The sequence below is a fragment of the Monoraphidium neglectum genome (genome assembly GCF_000611645.1).
Source record: "Monoraphidium neglectum strain SAG 48.87 unplaced genomic scaffold scaffold00470, whole genome shotgun sequence".
In the NCBI taxonomy this organism is placed as follows: domain Eukaryota; kingdom Viridiplantae; phylum Chlorophyta; class Chlorophyceae; order Sphaeropleales; family Selenastraceae; genus Monoraphidium; species Monoraphidium neglectum.
In genome coordinates, this window is record NW_014013158.1 from 10,562 (window position 1) to 27,287 (window position 16,726).

The 16,726-nt window shown below is 65.9% G+C and overlaps 5 protein-coding genes across 5 annotated transcripts in view; 1 reads left to right on the forward strand and 4 right to left on the reverse strand.

Moving 5' to 3' along the window:
• Nucleotides 1–3,093, reverse strand: part of MNEG_3656 (hypothetical protein) — a gene marked incomplete at both ends in the record, with an annotated part of 6,767 nt that extends 3,674 nt beyond the window's left edge. The window contains 3 exons of the mRNA XM_014047864.1: nucleotides 430–600; nucleotides 902–1,296; nucleotides 2,950–3,093. Coding sequence (XP_013903318.1) covers nucleotides 430–600; nucleotides 902–1,296; nucleotides 2,950–3,093 — 710 coding nt within the window. The remainder of the gene's footprint in view (nucleotides 1–429; nucleotides 601–901; nucleotides 1,297–2,949) is intronic.
• Nucleotides 3,094–5,254: 2,161 nt separating this feature from the next.
• Nucleotides 5,255–6,875, reverse strand: MNEG_3657 (hypothetical protein; the record flags this gene model as incomplete). Its single annotated transcript, XM_014047865.1, has 3 exons — nucleotides 5,255–5,637; nucleotides 6,337–6,536; nucleotides 6,760–6,875. The coding sequence occupies 3 exons, from the start codon at nucleotides 6,873–6,875 to the stop codon at nucleotides 5,255–5,257; spliced, it is 699 nt and encodes a 232-aa protein (XP_013903319.1).
• Nucleotides 6,876–8,534: 1,659 nt separating this feature from the next.
• On the reverse strand, nucleotides 8,535–11,518 carry MNEG_3658 (L-aspartate oxidase; the record flags this gene model as incomplete). The annotated part of the gene is made up of 5 exons (XM_014047866.1): nucleotides 8,535–9,502; nucleotides 9,751–9,967; nucleotides 10,156–10,266; nucleotides 10,565–10,817; nucleotides 11,028–11,518. The coding sequence occupies 5 exons, from the start codon at nucleotides 11,516–11,518 to the stop codon at nucleotides 8,535–8,537; spliced, it is 2,040 nt and encodes a 679-aa protein (XP_013903320.1).
• A 714-nt stretch (nucleotides 11,519–12,232) lies between these two features.
• MNEG_3659 (hypothetical protein) lies at nucleotides 12,233–13,617 on the reverse strand (the record flags this gene model as incomplete). The annotated part of the gene is made up of 3 exons (XM_014047867.1): nucleotides 12,233–12,343; nucleotides 12,574–12,837; nucleotides 13,099–13,617. The coding sequence occupies 3 exons, from the start codon at nucleotides 13,615–13,617 to the stop codon at nucleotides 12,233–12,235; spliced, it is 894 nt and encodes a 297-aa protein (XP_013903321.1).
• A 309-nt stretch (nucleotides 13,618–13,926) lies between these two features.
• On the forward strand, nucleotides 13,927–15,670 carry MNEG_3660 (hypothetical protein; the record flags this gene model as incomplete). Its single annotated transcript, XM_014047868.1, has 4 exons — nucleotides 13,927–13,974; nucleotides 14,139–14,513; nucleotides 14,805–14,953; nucleotides 15,232–15,670. The coding sequence occupies 4 exons, from the start codon at nucleotides 13,927–13,929 to the stop codon at nucleotides 15,668–15,670; spliced, it is 1,011 nt and encodes a 336-aa protein (XP_013903322.1).
• Nucleotides 15,671–16,726: the final 1,056 nt, after the last annotated feature.

Below are 16,726 nucleotides of genomic sequence, written 5' to 3' on the forward strand. Positions count from 1 at the left end.
GGGGCGGAGTGGCGGGAGGGGGGGGGTTGCGTGCGTGGGATCATGCGGTATGCGTCTTGAGTCATGCTTTGGGGTCGTGGTGTGGGGGCGTGGGTTGGGTTCGTGGGTGCTGAGAAAAGCTGCGGGACACTACAGCAGTGTACGCTGGTGGTGTGGGTGATAAAGCGCTTGTGTATGCCGCCGCAGCGTCACAAGGGCCCTCCCGTTACCAGGGCTGTTGCCAGACTGGCGTCGGCGTCTCCACCACACCTTTTGCATTGCAACCCAGCTTGAGCACAAACTGCCGCCAAACAAGACCCCAAAGAATGCACCACCTCCATCGCACCCAAACGCCCCCCCACCGACCCCAAAAGTGGTGCAACCAAAACGTGCTGCACACACACCCATGCAAGCCTAGCCCCACATCCCAGCCAAATAATCCCCCCTCACCCCTCCTTCAGCGCCTGCTGAACTTCGTCCAGGCCCGCCTCTGCGCAGCGCGCCGCGACGCCGGCCGGCAGCTGCGCCGTCTCCCAGCGCTGCCAGCGGCGCTCTATCGTGTTGCGCAGCGCCTGCAGGAAGAGGCTGCGCTCGTTAGAGTACGACTCCAGGTCGTCATACCTGGCGGGGTTGGGGTGGGGTGGGGTTGGGGTGGGGCTCTGTAACAAGTGCAAACAAACACGAATTGTAGAGGGTTGGGGTGTTGGGGATATGTCCAGTGTGGGCGTGGTGGACGAGCATGCAAGCAGGTGCGGATTGGCTCGCTGGTCGACAGGCGCCCGCAAACACCGGCGCCGCTGCGACCAAACGGTGTGAGAGAGGGTGCGGACTGCAGTATGTGGTCGCGAACCTGTGAGCGGGCATGATGGAACCCCAGCTAGCCTGAGCTGCCACCATCAGGGTGCCCAGAAATAATGCCTACCAGAAGTGCGACAGGCGGTTGATCCTGTAAAGCACCCGCTGCAGAAAGGTGTGCGCCGCGGCCGTCTCGAAGGCGCGATCGCCGCCGACAGCCCCGCCTGCGGGGCTCGACGCCGCAGCACGAGCCTCGGCGCCGGCGCTGGCGTCAACATCATGCTTGGCCAGCAGCTCGTCAGCGACTGTGAACGTCGCATCGGATTCCGGGATGCCTGTCGCGGCTGCGGCTGCGATGGGCTCTGGCCCGTATGCAGCGTCCATGGCGGCCGCGACGGCGCGGGACAGGCGTGCTGCCTTGTCGATCGCATCAGCGTCAGGGGCGGGGGCTGCGGGGTCTAGGGCGGCGTCGAGGTCGGGAAGAGCCAGCAGGGCACAGAGGAGGGCCTCGGGCTCCTTGTACTGCGGGGGTGCAGGGTGCAGAGGAAGGTCGGGAGGCGGCGCGTGCGTGCACATGTTGATGAGGGGTGCCGGGGCTGTGTCGCGTAGGTTTCCTCGTCCAGCGAAAGGATGCAGGCAGAAGGGATTGGAGGGCCAGGATAGGCAGGCCAATGTGAAAGCTGGGCAGGCAGACATGCGAGGGTGCGAGGCCTGTAGTGAGCGCTTCACTCACAGCCACAAGGGTGGAGCCCCGTCACAGGACAAAACACGGTAGTTGTGTTGCATGGCAACCGCATTGAATCCACGCAATCCAAAGCTTACAGGCTCAAGCACTGCCCTAGCTGCAGGAACAGCATAAGATTCTAGATAAGAAGCAGCCTTGTCCTTGACAGAAGCGACGGCCAGCTCTGTGGCGGCTTCTGGAGCGGCGACGCGGCACGCAACACCGCGGCCGGTGCTGCGTGGCAGGGCCGCATACGTGCACGCCCGAGCCGGCTGCCGGGCGCGGACATAGGATGCCAATGTCTGACGAGCGGAGAGCTGCATTTTCACAGCTGAACTTTTGTGGTTACGGCCAACAAGTTTGATCCGTCGAACCGGGTTTGCTGCGATATCTTGGCAGGGCAGGGATTCTATGTTGTGGGCGACCTCGTGATTCGTGTTTGGTGCATTCTTCGCTCGTGGTGGCGGTGGGCGCGGTGCGTCACGCCTTGTCATCACAGCTTCACCTGGTTGCGTCACCGACAGCCAGTGCGCGTGTGTGTGAATTGCAGGCCAGCAAGCGGGCGGCCAATTGGGCGTGGTCGACTAGACCCTTGCGCATAGTGCTTTAGTCCCTCATGGTTGCCTGACTGTGGGTTTGCAATTCTGATCCGTCAGCACAGCTTGCCGCTGTGGGGGCTGGCCCACTCCTTGACTTGACCGACTAATTTTCACGCGTGCGTACGCGCGCGCGTGCGCGCACACACACACACGCACGCACACGCACACGCACACACACGCGTACACGGACGCACGAGAGCGTCGGAGTGCAGCTCGACTGTGCAGGATGGCCGTTACCGAGGGTCCAATGATACCCGCTGGGCGTGTTGAATTTAAATCAAAGATTACACAGGTCAGGGCTGTTGCAAATATCCAGTTGGCATCTGATGCTGGTGTGGCATGACATCGTTTTGTCGGGAAAACACAGGTGAGTTTGGCACAAAACAAACTGCAAGACAACGGGATGAAGCGGGCCCCAGTGCAAAGAAGAAATGCCTATGCGGAAGGCAGCATTCTCGACACTTGCGGTCCAACAGAGTCAATTGTGTGCCAGCTGCTATGTTTGCGCCCCTCCCGCCTTAGCAGGATTGCTCCACGACCACACCTGCAGTGCACTACCCATCCAGTTCCCCCCCCCCTGTGCAACGGCTGGGTCAGCCCCCTCCTGCCGTTCGCTGGCCCAATGACCTCAAACAACTCAAGCTAACATGATTACCGCAGAGGTCTGGTATGGATCATACGCGGACTTAGCCCCAGCCTCCGCCGCCTAAAGCGGACGGGGCGTACGTTCATAGCCAGCCGTCGTTAGCGCCACACGTCTTGGCCAAAGCCGCGAAGCGGGGACGACGCCCCTGCAGCACCACCCAGTCATGGGCGTGCCAAAACGTGCAGCACCGTGTAGGGGCTGCGCACCCCCCGCCCCTCCTCAAACCGCTCCGCCGCGCCGCGCGCGATCTCGGCGGTGGCCTCCGCCCTCAGCGCCGCGAGCGCCGGCGCCGGCAGCACGGTCTCGTCCACGGGGTTGAAGGGGTTGCTGGTAGACGACATGATCCACATCTTTTCTGCATACTCCTGCGGTGACCCCGCCTTGTGCCACCTCTCTTTGCGCTCCTCATCCACCTGCACGCGGCTGAAGCCGGCCGCGGCCAGGGCATCCTGCATTAGCTGCCGCGTGCCGAGGCGGGCGCAGGGGTCTTGAACGCTGAGCCCGTGCCGCGTGGCGACGTCACAGAACGTTCCGAAATCAAGGACTGCGAGGATGGGTTCGGCAGTGACATACACAGCTCTTGAGTCGGTGGTCCTCTCCAGGGGGCGGGTGACACTCGTCGGAGTGGGGCAGATGCATGTGTGCAAGCCTTGCCGGGCCATTGTGGCTGCAGGCGCCAGGAAACACGGTTCCATCGCTGCCGGCCTTGCAGATGATGCCCTGCCCACCCACCTGCAGGCGCCACAAAGCCGTTGAACGCCAGCCGGCCGCGGGCGGGGTGGAGCCACGAGCGCCAGCGGCGCAGCGCTTGAGGTATATCCCTCAGAAATGGCACCGCCGCGCTGCAGGTGATGATATCAAAGGATCCCTCTAGGTCTTCTGGTGCTGCCTGTGGTGTCGGCGCTGATGTCAGCGCTGATGTCAGCGATTGGTAGTCCTCAGCGTCGCCGTGCACCCAGTCCACCCAGGACGACACCCCTGCCGCGTCCGCCTTTGCGCGGGCCTGTGCTCAAGTTTCGTGGGGTTTGAGGGTGAAGGAGAGGCGTGGGCACATGCATGAGGTGAATTGGAGTTTGGGTGCCACCATTACACCACTCAATGCGTGCATGCATTGTCACTGGTAATCGTCGCTTACAATCCAGGCCTGAGCGGTTGGGGGATGGTCAAGGCAGCGATCGAGCGCAGCACGTCACTTGCCGCAAGCGGTGCGAGCGCAGCGGCGCCCCTGTTGTGACATCCACCTCGACTATCGTGCACACAAGCTCGCCTGCTGCAGCATGCCCCCTGATAGGTCCACGCCCACGACGCGCCCACTGCTGCCGACCGCCGCTGCGGCCGCGAGCGCCACCAGGCCGGTGCCACAGGCCAGGTCCAGCACGCGCTCGCCTGCCGCGGGCGCCGCACGAGCCAGCAGGGCTTCGGCTAGGGGGCCGTGGTATGACAGGTCGGAGTCGTAGCTGGATGGGGGTTGGAGCAGAGGTGGGATGGGGGGGGTTGGTGGTTTGGATCTTTGCAGAGAGTCATGCAAGGGGGAGGATGATCGGGCCGCAGCAGGCTCTGCAGTTGCCTGCAAAGGCCCAACTGTGGTAGTCACAAGTCAAGCGGCCGTGCTGGCATTGTCTGGCCTGCGGTGCCGGCGCAGCGCGCTTGTCACGGGCGGCGTCGCCCATCCCTTTGTGGGGATACCCACCCAGGAGCGCGCGCGTCGAAGGCCCTGGCGATGCGCTGGGCGATGGGGTCCATATTGGGTAGCTCTGGGGGCTGGGGCGGCTGGCCGGCGCCAGAACTGGGAGCAGCTTTGGCCACTATGCAGCTGCCGGTTGAGGCTGCACGTGGCGGCCAGCGCAGCGCCAGCGGCATCGGCGCGCATGTGCCACCGCTGCTCGTGACTCTTGGCTGCGGCGGGTGGGCGGCTTTGATGCGTAGTGACACCTGTGCATTCACGGTGGACCTCGAGGCCATAGATGCAGTCGATCGGCTTCAGCGTTGTCTAGTCGCGGGTTGGAAGAGGCAAAAGAGGCGGGTCCACGAAGGATCAAACCACATGACAACTTTACGAAACTCGCGGTGCGGTAAGGCTTGGATGCAACATCATATTTGGGAATGATTTTAGATAATATACCAGCAGAGCAGCCACGTGGGAAAGCTGCCTTGTGCGCCCAGTGCCACCAGCGCCAAGGGTGTCATTTTCGCACACATCAGCTTAGCACTGGCACGGCGCTGCCCGTTACAATGAGCTACATGCCTGGAGGGCCCTTAAGAAATATTGCGCATCTGTGCATGACCCCCACATCCGCCAGCAGCACCTCAGAGTTGCTGCAACCGCCCACGATTTTGGGCAACAGCCCAAAACCCGCTGCGCTACTGTTGAAGATCCTAGGCAAACATCGAGACCAGTGACCATAGCGTTTTGAACAAAATGTCACCATCCTTATGAAACATTCAGAAATGTTGCGGAAAAAACCCTCAGCCAATCGCAATTGGCGCAGGTGTGCAGCCTCCAGGGCAAAGTCACGGGCGCGCCAAAACGTGCAGCAGGGTGCAGGGGCTCATCACCCCCCGCCCCTCCTCGAACCGCTCCGCCGCGCCGCGCGCGATCACCGCGACGACTTCCGCCCTCAGCGCCGCGAGCGCCGGCGGTGGCAGCACGGTCTCGTCCACCGGGTTGTGGGGGTTGCCCGTTGCCGAGAACAGCCACATCTTCTCGGCATACTCCTGCGGGGACCCCGCCTTGTGCCACCTCTCCTGGCGCTCCTCGTCCACCTGCACGCGGCTGAAGCCGGCCGCAGCCAGGGCGTCCTGCACCAGCTTGCGCGACCCCAGGCGGGCGCATGGGTCTGGGATGACGAGGCCGTGGCGCGCTGCGACGTCGCAGAACGTCCCAAAGTCGAGGACTGCAGGGCCGGGTAAAGGGTTTTGCGGCAGAAGGTGTGGCGTTTGGGTGGGGCCTGTTGCCGTGTGTGCGACAGCAGTAGACGTCTTACAGATGCGTGCACGCCTTCCCGCACCTGCCAGTCCGCAGGCAGCAGCAAATGCAACCTTTCTGTCACCTGCCAGTGCCCTACAACCCCCGCCTTTGCCACCCACTCGCAGGCACCACGAAGCTGTTGAACGCCAGCCGGCCGCGGGCGGGGTCCAGCCACGATCGCCAGCGGCGCAGCGCCTGTGAAGCATCCCTCAAGAAAGGGGCCGCAGCGCTGCAGGCGATGATGTCGAAGGATCCCTCCAGGCCTCCTAGTGCCGCCTGTGATGCCAGCGCTGACGTCAGCGCTGATGTCAGAGATGGGTAGTCCTCAATGTCGCCATGCACCCAGTCCACCCAGGATGACACCCCTGCAGCGTCCGCCTTCGCGCGGGCCTGTGCTCAAGTTTGGTTGAACCAAGCAAGCAAGTTGCGCAGAGTGCGAGGGTGACGGAATGGCAAAGGGTGCTTGGGGACAGTGTCGAGGAGGCGTTGCGGTGCCGCTTTGTTCGTGCCAACTTTTCTCGCTGGTAAGCGGCGCAGGTGTGGTCAGCATAGCCTTAACGAGGCAAGGCCCGAATGCTGCGCATATCCTGTGGCATTCTGTCACGTCGCACGCCCCTTGGTGCACACAAGCTCGCCTGCTGCAGCATGGCCCCCGATAGGTCCACGCCCACAACGCGCCCACTGCTGCCGACCGCCGCCGCGGCCGCGAGCGCCACCAGGCCGGTGCCGCAGGCCAGGTCAAGCACGCGCTCGCCCGCCGCGGGCGCCGCGCGCGCCAGCAGCGCGTCGGCCATTGGGCCGTGGATGGATTGGTCTGAGTCATAGCTGGATGGGCGTCAGGCGCGGGGGTGGTGGATTTGGGGTTGGGCAAGTGATTGTGGCGAGGCACAGGAGCAAAAGGGTTCCTGCGGGCACAGGCTGCGGCCGTGACCGAGCCTACAAGGGCCTGCAAGGGGCACCCATTGGGGCGTGATGGTTGCAGGGTGATGTCTGGTTGGCGGCAGCAGAGCGCCCTGTCGTCCTTGCTGCGGCGCGTGCCGCAGCGCACCCAGCGGCGCGCGCGTCGAACGTCTTTGCGATGCGCTGCGCCACTGGGTCCATTTGCGGCAGCTCAGGGGGCTGGGGCAGCTGGCCGGCGCCAGGGTCGGCGGAAACAGCGGCCATGGCCCAGCTGTAGGCCCAAGCTGCACGTGGCCGCTGGGGTCGAGGCGCAGCCCGTGTGTGCAGATGACCAGCGGCGAGGCCCTCGCTGGATCCTGGTGTCGTGGGGCGGGTGGTGGGGCAGTGATACCGTATTTGTGCTGAGTGCCCGCCCCCGAGGCTCCCATCGCGCTCATAGATGGGTTTATTTCTGCGCGCGATGGCGATGATCCACCAAAATCACGAGCCCTCTAAACAGGCTGAAAGGCTCGACCCATACCGTACCTTCAGTGATCGATACAGTAAAATGCGATAACAAAGAGATCAAGCCGTGTGGACTATCAAGCTGTCTCATGCACTCTTTGTCACATAGCTCATGAGGCGGCGGCGGGGTGTCACTTTGCATACTGTGTAGGGCGTGCCCGACTCCTCAGCGGCAGGGCGCGAGAGCCGCCCCCGCCCCTGCTCAAAATGGGAGCGTCCCACTCAGAAACCATCAAACATCTGCATTCTCACACCACCAGTAGTGGCTCGCCCCACGCCAGATGCTTGCCTGACTAGGTCGGCACCTGCACAATTCGGTACGCTGATTTGGCATCCTGCAAAGGACCCCAGTTGAATGCCCTTTTGAGCAACACCGTCTTATTACTTGTTGATGCGATGGGTACAACTTGAGCCTCAGCAGCGTTGAATCAGACGCAGACAGGTCCAGGCCCGCCGAGCCGCCTGCGCCCCCACACGTGTGCGGGCGCCTGCAGCCGCAGCCAAGCCCGCCCCACAATTGCCAGGCTCGGGCCAGGCGACACAGCCGAGCGCACGCGCGCGCGCCTTGAACCGCGCAGACTTCTGATTTGCCACTTCTCAGGCAGCCGAGCATCATGCATGCAAAACACCACACTTGCAGAATCTCATGCAAGGGGCCATACAAAGCAGGTGCAGCACATGCGAATCAAACCAGCGCCGCATGGCCCGTGCGCGCAATCGCCGTCAGCATGCAAGACTGCACCTGGCTGGTTGGTTCAGCGCAGCCGTGGTATACAATACCCAACCCCAGTGCACGCCATGCGCGCGGCACGGAGCCGCGCGCACGGAGGCGTGCCAGGGGCGGGGGCCGGGGGGCAGTGGGACGGACGCCCCGTGGGATGTTGGTAAGGGGCCCAAAGCCGAGGGGCGGCACGGCGATCCCGGGCACGCGAGGGGCGCCGTTCGCGCACGCGCGAAATGCACAGCAGGTTGCGGATGAGGGCGGCGGCCACGAGGCCTCTCCGCCTGGCGTAAGCCAACGGCATAGTAATGCGAATCGAATCACGGCAGATCAAGTCTTGGCTGCTAACAAATTGTGAACCCCCTGAAAAGCCATCTGACAACCAAGCCGCAGGAGAGCGCAGAGCCCCGGCAGCGCCTCGCAGCCCCTCTGTAACTCAACGCGGCAACAAACCTCACCACCCGTTTTGGTGCGGAGGCGTGGCGCACGTGCGGCGCGCAAGCCTCGCCTTGATGAGCGCCACGAGCGAAAAGCCCAGCCGCGGCAAGGCAGATGGGCCGCGGCCGCCCCACGAATCTCCCTTCCCACGCTGCGCATTGCAGAGGGCACAATGCCCAGCCTGCCTTGCTGTGTTGTAAGAGCGGGGGGGGCCTCTGCCAGCGCCTGCGCCAGCCCTGCCCTCTGGCCATGTCTCCGCATCACTGCTGGTCCTGCGGCGTAGACCTGACGGCCAGATCGCGCTGGACGATCTGAGACCGCTTGAGCTTCTTCTTCGGCGCTGGGCCGCCAGCGCCCGCCCCGGCGCTCGCGGCGCCACCGCCGCCCGACACGCCGCCCGCGCCGCCGCGTGGCAGCGCTGCGACCGACGGCCGCGGGGCGCCCGGCGCCGGCGCCGGGAACTCCGGCATGTAGTGGCCGCCGCGGCTCTCCCTGCGCTGCAGTGCGCACGACAGGATCAGCTCCCCGCATGTGGCCAGGTTGGAGAGCTCTACCAGCCCGGCCGCCACGCCGTGGCCGGCCATAACGGCCGACACCTCGGCCGACAGCGCAGACACCGCCGCGTGCGCCTCGGAGAGCTCCCGCCGCCGCCGCACAATGCCGGCCGCGCGCCACATCGCGCCCCGCAGCTCGGCGCGCTTGGCGGCCGCCCACTGGCGCACGGGCCCCGCGAGTGGCCGCGCGGCGCGGGCGCCGCTGAAGTCTGCGCTGGCGGCGGCGTAGTGCAGCTGCCGGCCGCAGCGGCGCAGCGCATACTCCGCGTGCGCCACGCTCGGACCCGCCGCGCGGTCGGCAAACACGAGCCCCTCCAGCAGCGAGTTGGATGCGAGCCGGTTGGCGCCGTGCAGGCCGCTGCACGCGACCTCGCCGCACGCGTACAGGCCCTGCACCCCCGTCTCGCCGCGGAGACCAGCCGAGACGCCGCCGCAGGTGTAGTGCTGCGCGGGCAGCACCGGGATCGGGTCCCGCGTGATGTCAATCCCCTCCTCTTTGCAGCGCGCCGCGATGTTTGGGAAGTGGTGCAGGAGGTCGGCCGCGGGCTTGTGGCTGATGTCGAGCCACACGTGATCTGAGGCGGTCGAGGTCATCTGGTCTTGAATCGCGCGCGCCACCACGTCGCGGGGCGCGAGCTCCAGCCGCTCGTCGTACGACGGCATGAAGCGCTCGCCTGTTCAAGGAAGAGATGCAGAGCGCATGTGAGTGCAAGGGTTGTGTGGGCGAGCTTGTGTGAGAATGGCGCACGTGTCATGCGGGCGCGAGCTCAGCCTGAAACAGCATGCGGGCGTGGCGGCGTAGCCGGCCCTCGCACCGCCGCTGGTGGGGCGGACCTGGCCAGCCGAATCCGCCCCCCTGCTGCCTCCCCACCTGCCTCCCCACCCGCCCTTCCCTTGCGCTGTTTCCCGCGTCCCCCCGCACCGCGCGTGTTGAGCAGCACGCCGCCCTCCCCGCGGACAGCCTCGCTGATGAGGAACGTGCGCCCCGCGTCGCCGCCGCCGTCGGCGCGCGGCGGCGAGTAGAGGGCTGTCGGGTGGAACTGCACGAATTCCATGTTGCTGACAGCGGCGCCGGCGCGGTAGGCCATGGCGATCCCGTCACCGGTCGCGACTTGGGGGTTGGTGGTGTTGGGGTACACCTGAGTGATGCAGCAAGGTGTAGGAACAGGCAAGACATGACAAAGGGACGAGGGGTATGGGGGGTGCGGCAAGGAAAGGCAGGGGGAGCCCAGCGGATTCAGAGCGTCCGGCGCAAGTGCCCGATAGACCCCGCCTCGTGTGCTGCACCCGCGGCCCCCGCTTAACCACGTGGCCCACCGCACCGCACCTGCCCCGCGCCGCCGCTGGCGAGCATCGTCGCGAGGGACAGGAAGCGGCACATCTTGTGACCGCGCGTGTCCAGGACGTCCACGCCAAAGCAGTGGGGGGCGCCGTCGACCTGCACGGCGAGGCAGAAAACGCAGGAACGCAAGCAGGGGTCACAAGGGCGCCCTGCGGCAACCAGCAGGGACGGGCGCCAGGGCCCAGGTGTGCCCGAACCGGAGCCTGCGCAAGCTGCGGCCGACTTGCTTTTCCTGACAGCTGGGTCTGCTTTCAAGCAGAACTCTGTCCCAAAGACCCAGTCTTATCCGTCCTGGCTGCCGCAGCGACACACCGCCGCGCGCATGACCACGCCCTCGCAGCCAACACAACCCCGCCATTCGCGTCCCACCAAGATAGCGAAATGGGCTGCCCACCTCATCTGTGACCAGATCCACCGCCAGGTGGTGCTCAAAAAACTCGACGTTCCCCGTCGCCCGCGCCGCCGCCAGCAGCGCGCGCTCGATCTCCGCGCCCGTCAGGTCAGCCGCATGCACGATGCGGCGGTCGCTGTGGCCGCCCTCGCGGGTCAGGTGCAGGGAGCCGTCGCCGTTGCGCGTGAAGTCTGCGCCGAGCTGCACCAGCTCGAGCACGCGCGCGGGGCCCTCGCGGCACACCACGTCGACGGCCCTGCCGGTTCGTCAGTGCGGATGGGTTGTTGCAGGATCGACGCTTGTGTGCAAGGTGGAGGGCTGCATAGGATGCAACGGCTGGCCGGGGGCGCGGCCGCCGTGGTTGACACCTGTTCTGGGCGCTGGCATGCCTGTGCATGCCCACGCACTGGTCGCATGCGGCCCCCAAGCGCAGCCCGACTGTGCGGGTTGTCATATAGAAACTCACTTGGGGTCGTTCAGGAAGGCGCCCGCCACCATGGTGTCGCGCGCGTGCTTCTCAATAGAGTCGAGTGGGTCAAGAACGGCGCACACGCCGCCCTGCGCGTAGCGCGTGCAGCCCTCTGAGGCACCGTCCTTCGTTATCACCGCCACCTTGCCGTAGGGGGCGACCTTGAGCGCGTACGACAGCCCCGCAATGCCGGAGCCGACGACGACAAAGTCAAACTGGCGGACTGAGGGCTCCCTGGCGCGCGACGCCGCATCGGAAGCTGCAGGGGCGCGCATCCGCGGGGCCCCGAATGCGTCGGCGTTGACGTCCGCGCGCGGCGCGATGTACGCGCGGCGGGGGCGGCGCAGGCCAGCGGCAGCCGCGGCGGGGCGGGCGGCGGCGCCCAGGCGAGCGACGGCGCCGGTGCGCTGGGCGCGGCTGGCTGGCACGCTTCCGGCAGCGGTGGAGCGGCGCGCCGCCACAGAGGGGCAGGTGCTGATGGCTGCCATACTATACGGATTGCAGAGGGTCCGACAAAGCGACGATCCTCTCCTAGGTTTGCTTGCGGCTTCGCGTGATCGCTAGTGGCACTGCTCTCTATGCTACCCACTGAGTGGTGCAAGGGAATTTCTTGTTAAAGCACCACTGCCTGCGGCTGACGCCAGACATCCTGGTTGGGCTGGGGCACGGGCTAAAGCAGGTGGGGCTGCGACATGAGCGAGCCCGGTGGCTAGTAGCGCGTGGATGATGTGAAGTTGCTGTTGGAAGCAAATGCGTATGAGTGATTTAGGAGTGCACGAGCAAGCGCTTGAAGCGTTCAAGCATTTCGATCCCGGCTTCACCCTTCCGGTGACTGGGGCTCCTCCGACGGGCCAGCTGGCCCTCTCCAGCAGCCTTCTGTGGACGGTCGAGCTCTCAAAGCCGTTGATATCATAGATGTTACAAAATTTTGTACGCAAACCCTCGCCGGCGCAGCGACTCTGACGATGTGGCTCGCAACCACTCTCTGGCGCATCGCCTGTCGTCATCCGTCCCTCAGCAGCGTCCTGACCTTGGGATAGCTTCTGTCGGGGACATGAACACATCAGCTGAACTATTCACGTGCCTGCCGTCCATGCTTCCGATTGTGTTACACTAAGTCACATGAGACGCGGTCAAAATTCTGGTCAAGGCCCCGCGGCCACGGGGCAGCTCTCGCAGGGTTTCGCCTATCTGCAACCTCACTACCCAGGCCCCGCCGGCCTCGCACGCCCGCGGGTCAAGAGTGTCAGGATCGCCATGGCCGCACCCACCGCCGCGCCGCTCAGCTTTGCGGGGTACCCATCGCAGTACTCCTGAGAGGAGTGGTGATAGGCATGAGGGCGTGAGGGCTGACTATCGGGGGGCTGCTTGCCAACACAGGTGGCCCAATGCCCTTGCACAGCCGCGTGAAGACCCTACCTGGCTGGAAGCCTGGATGCACCCCGGCCCCTTCTTGAAGAACCCCCAACCCCCTCTCCCTTCGCGACCGCCACTGCACCCCTGCCGGGCCCCACCCCCGGCGCCGCGCCCGCACCCCGCTCACCGCCTCCTTGACCTCCATTGCGCAGTACAGCGGCAGTGCAAACAGGATTGGCAGCGGTATGATGCCCCCCACCATCCGCAGCGCCGCCGGCTCCAGCACGGCCTTGTAGGCCGTCACCGCCGCCACGCCGCCCGAGCACCCAAAGAAAGAGGGCGTGTTGAGCGCATACTGTGTGCCGAAGCGCAGGCCGCCGGCGTCCCACCAGCAGTACGCGGCATGGCCGGCGGCGCCGGCGACGCCGCCGAGCGCGTAGAGCTCGAGCAGCTGCGGCGCGCAGGCGGCGCGCAAGGGGGCGCGGGGCACAGGCAAGGACGTCGGCGCGCGCTGCTGCGGGCCGGAGTGCGTGCAGGGCCTGCTGAGTGCTGCCGGCCGCTGCGGCCAGACCCCTCCTGAGCCAGGCAAGCATCGTAAGTTGCCGAAAGGCGCCCAGGCCCCCGCAATCACCCGGCCCCCGCCTGAGCCTTGGTCCCGGGCGGCTGCGGTTGTGCCAGACGCGCGGCGCCCGGGAGCCCAACCCAACCGCACCTTGCCCGCGGCGAGCGGCTGCGTTCTGCGGAACACCGCCAGCATCGCCAGGTTGATGGCCATGTGAATTAGGCTGTAGTGTGACACCACACACGTGACCAGTGTGTGATACCGCCCGTCCACCAGCGCTTCGACCGACGTGCGCATGTGCCGCATTACAAACTCACGAGCCCAAGGCGCCTCCGCCTTGCACGCCAGCGCGGCGAGCACGTTTGCGCCGATGATGCCCCAAAACGCGGCGTCCTCGGTGGTGTATTTGAAGGCCTTCGGGTAAAGGCGCGACGGCGTGAATGTGGCGAAGGCGGCCCTGCCCATGCCGGCGGCGGCGGCGAGCGGTGCGCCGCCGACGCCTGCGCTGCTGAGGGTTTTGGGACACAGCCGCGCTAACAACAGGTCCAAGTACTTTTGCGCCGCATGCTGCTGCGAATTGAAGGGGTGCTGCTGCCCCCAGGCCCGGGGACCTTGACCCCAGGCAGCTGCAGTGCACTGAAAGCACCGCACAGCGCTTCTCAAGCCCATTGCTAGTAACACTTGTGTTCTGTTGTCAACTGTCAGATCGATGATATCGGAGCAAAGATCAATCAGATCTTCCTGACGGAAACCAGTTCAACGAGCTTTGGAAGCAAAAAGCACGTTGCTTGCGTGATAATAGATATGCTCTGCGCGGCCATGCTTCGCCGCGCACTGCTGACCGGTGCGTTCAGCCGCATGCCGCTGCTCGAGCTGCTGACGGCGTGTGGCACTCGGCGGGCGTCAGCGTCGGCGTACACGGCGGGAGCAGCAGCAGCAACACCAGCCCCGTTGCAGCAGCTACCATGGACACAGCTCATGCAGTCGTGCATCACCCCTGCTGTGGCAGAGCACCTGCAGGCCAAGGTACCCCCGCATGCATACTGGGGCAGCCTGCGCTTGCCGCGCCCGGCGCCCCGCGCAGCCGCATGCACAGCGACTCCCTCCTCTCACTGAAAGCCCGTCAGCAGCAAGCCATGGCCGGCTAGACTATAACTCGCCAGCCCCCCCCACACACACACACATTACAGGGGTACGCCGTCGTCGACGGCGCCCTCCCGCCGCCCGCCGCCGCCGCCCTGCGCTCCGAAATCGACGCCCTCCGCTCCGCCGACGGCCTCGTGCGCCCCAACTGCACGCACCTCGTGCGCGCCGGCTCCGCGACCCCAGACCTCCTCCCCAAGTCCCAGATCTACGAGGCGGAGATCTCCCTGGACCCCAAGGCGCGCGCGGCCGCGCCGCTGCTGGCCTCGATCGACGCGGACGGCTCGCTGGGCGTGCTGCTGAGCTTGTTCCTGCCGCGGCTGCGCCTGGACGCCCACGGCATCAAGGCGCAGTTCAACGCTGGCGGCGGCGGCGCCTTCCCAATCCACACAGATTCTGAAGAGGAGCTGGACGGGCGCAAGGTGGGCACCTGGGAGTGTTGCCTTTCCTCTCCTGCTTGACGAGTGCGTCAGCCCCAGCTTTGGAGGCCGCGGCGCAAGCCGAGCCAGGGCCGCACCCACGGGGCGGACGCGCAGCTCTGGACGCGAGCACATGCGCCTGGCAGCCCTCGCCAGCGATCGGCAGGCGCCGCTGCCACTGGTGTGGCTGGCTTATTGTCTCGCGAGCGCAACGCTGGCTTGTCACGCTAATGGCGCCCACACCCCGACGCCAGCCCGGCACTGACGTAACCCTGCGAATTTCGTGTCACCCAGGTGACGGCCATCTTCTACCTGAACGACGGCTGGACACCCGACCACGGCGGGCAGCTGCGCCTCTACCCCTTCCCGGAGGCGCCGCCTGTCGATGTGGCGCCCCTGGCAGGGCGGCTGGTGCTGTTCTCGTCGACGCAGATGCACCACAGGTGGCGGCCCCGCCCTGATATCAACGCGTTGCAGGCGTCGCTGGGGCGGCACTTATGCCTGGCTGCTTGCAACCACATAGCCCGCGCGTCTGGTTGAATGTCAGCCCTCCGCCTGGCCGCTGCTTCCGGCTTAAGCTGCAAGCAGAGCTGTTGCTGCCTGCCACCGCGCATGCTGGGGGGCGCGAATGAGTGCGTGCCCACCTTGCTCCGTGCCCTTTGCCCGGCCCTCTGTATCGCGCTTGTGATAGCTCATGCGCGCCTCGCCGCGATGTCTGCAGGGTCCTCCCAAGCCGCGCGCCGCGCTACTGCTTCACCGCCTGGCTTTCCCAGTCCCGCGGCCGCGGTGCGCGCGCGGGCCCGCCGCCCGCGCCGCGGCTGCCGCCGCCGCCGGCCGACGCTCTCGCGTCAGGCGACCCGCAAGCAGCGGCGGCGGCCCGGCGCTTCCTGCTGCAGCCTGGGATTCGGCGGCACGTGGTCAAACTCGTATACTCGGCGGAGTGGGAAGCGTCCCTGGTGGAGAGCCACCCGCGGTGCGAGGCGACCGATGCTGCGCTGGCGCAGCACAGGGAGGGGGTGGCGGTTGCGGCGCGGGCGCTCGCGCCGTATGCGGGCGAGATTGACCGGCTCGCAGCGGCGTGTGCCAGCAGCGGCAGCGTCGGCGGCGGCGGGGGCGGCGGCGCGGGTGGCGGCGGTGCCGCGGCTGTGTCGTGGTTCTGAGGCAAGTCGGCACGCTTGTGCTGATGCCTCCGGGCGCCGTCTGCGCTTAACATGCTGCCTTGTAGATGACGATTGTGAGCTTGCGCTGCGAGAGGCGTTTGCACCCACACCAGGCTGTAAACTGGGTATGCTCAGGGCCTTTTGTTTTTGGGCGGCCGTTCCGGCAGTAATTCACGTTGGCAGCATTTCAACTGTCGTTGCCAGTGCCTCGTTTGTTCTTGGGCTGCAACATTGTCACTTGTATCATGGTTGCCAATTCCTACCAATGTAAGCGCCAAAACACGCCCCTCCACGCCACTGATGGAGGCCACAGGAGCGTGTGTCTCGTCACTCTTACTCGGTGGTTTTTAAATGGTTGTGGTGCTGCGTCCCCTCAAAAGGCTGTGCGACCGGTCAACGTGAATAGTTGCGCCAGGGCTGCTGTGATGTATAATGGATACTCAATACTCAGGTGGATAGTCTCACTGACAGAGGCCACCGGCCCGACGCACGTGCAGATGGGGCAGTGCGCACGACGCCAGCCCAGCCGCGGCCGGGGGCCGGGGGCCGGGGGCCGGCGCAAGAAACCCGGCGCGCGGGCAAAGGTGTGGCGAAGCGGCGCCGCGGGTTGCAGACCCGCGGCGACCCCGCGCCGCTGCACCGCGCACACCTCGCGCTTTCGTCCGCTCTGTGGGACGCGCCATGCCCAAAAGCCACTCTCGCCTCCTAGCCCCAGGCAAACGCTGCGCAGCCCACTGCTGCTGCTTCTCAGCAGACCTGCAGCAGGCTGCTTGGCCGCCCCCGCCGTCACAACTTGTGTGGTGATCCCCACTTTTCGGCCGCGGAAGCGCCGCCGCGCCCGCGGCCGCCCCGCGCCTGGGATCTGCAGCCTTCCCCCTCCTCATTCCCGCCCTTCCTTGCGCTCAACAGCACCTGTGGCTGTGCAATAACTCGAGAGCTTTCAACACAACACGAAAACAGGGGCCGGGGGCTGCGACGCCGCGCGCGCGCCCGACCGCCGCGGCGAGCCCGCAACGCACCAATCCAGCGCCGCGGGGCCCTCGCGGCTGCGCACGC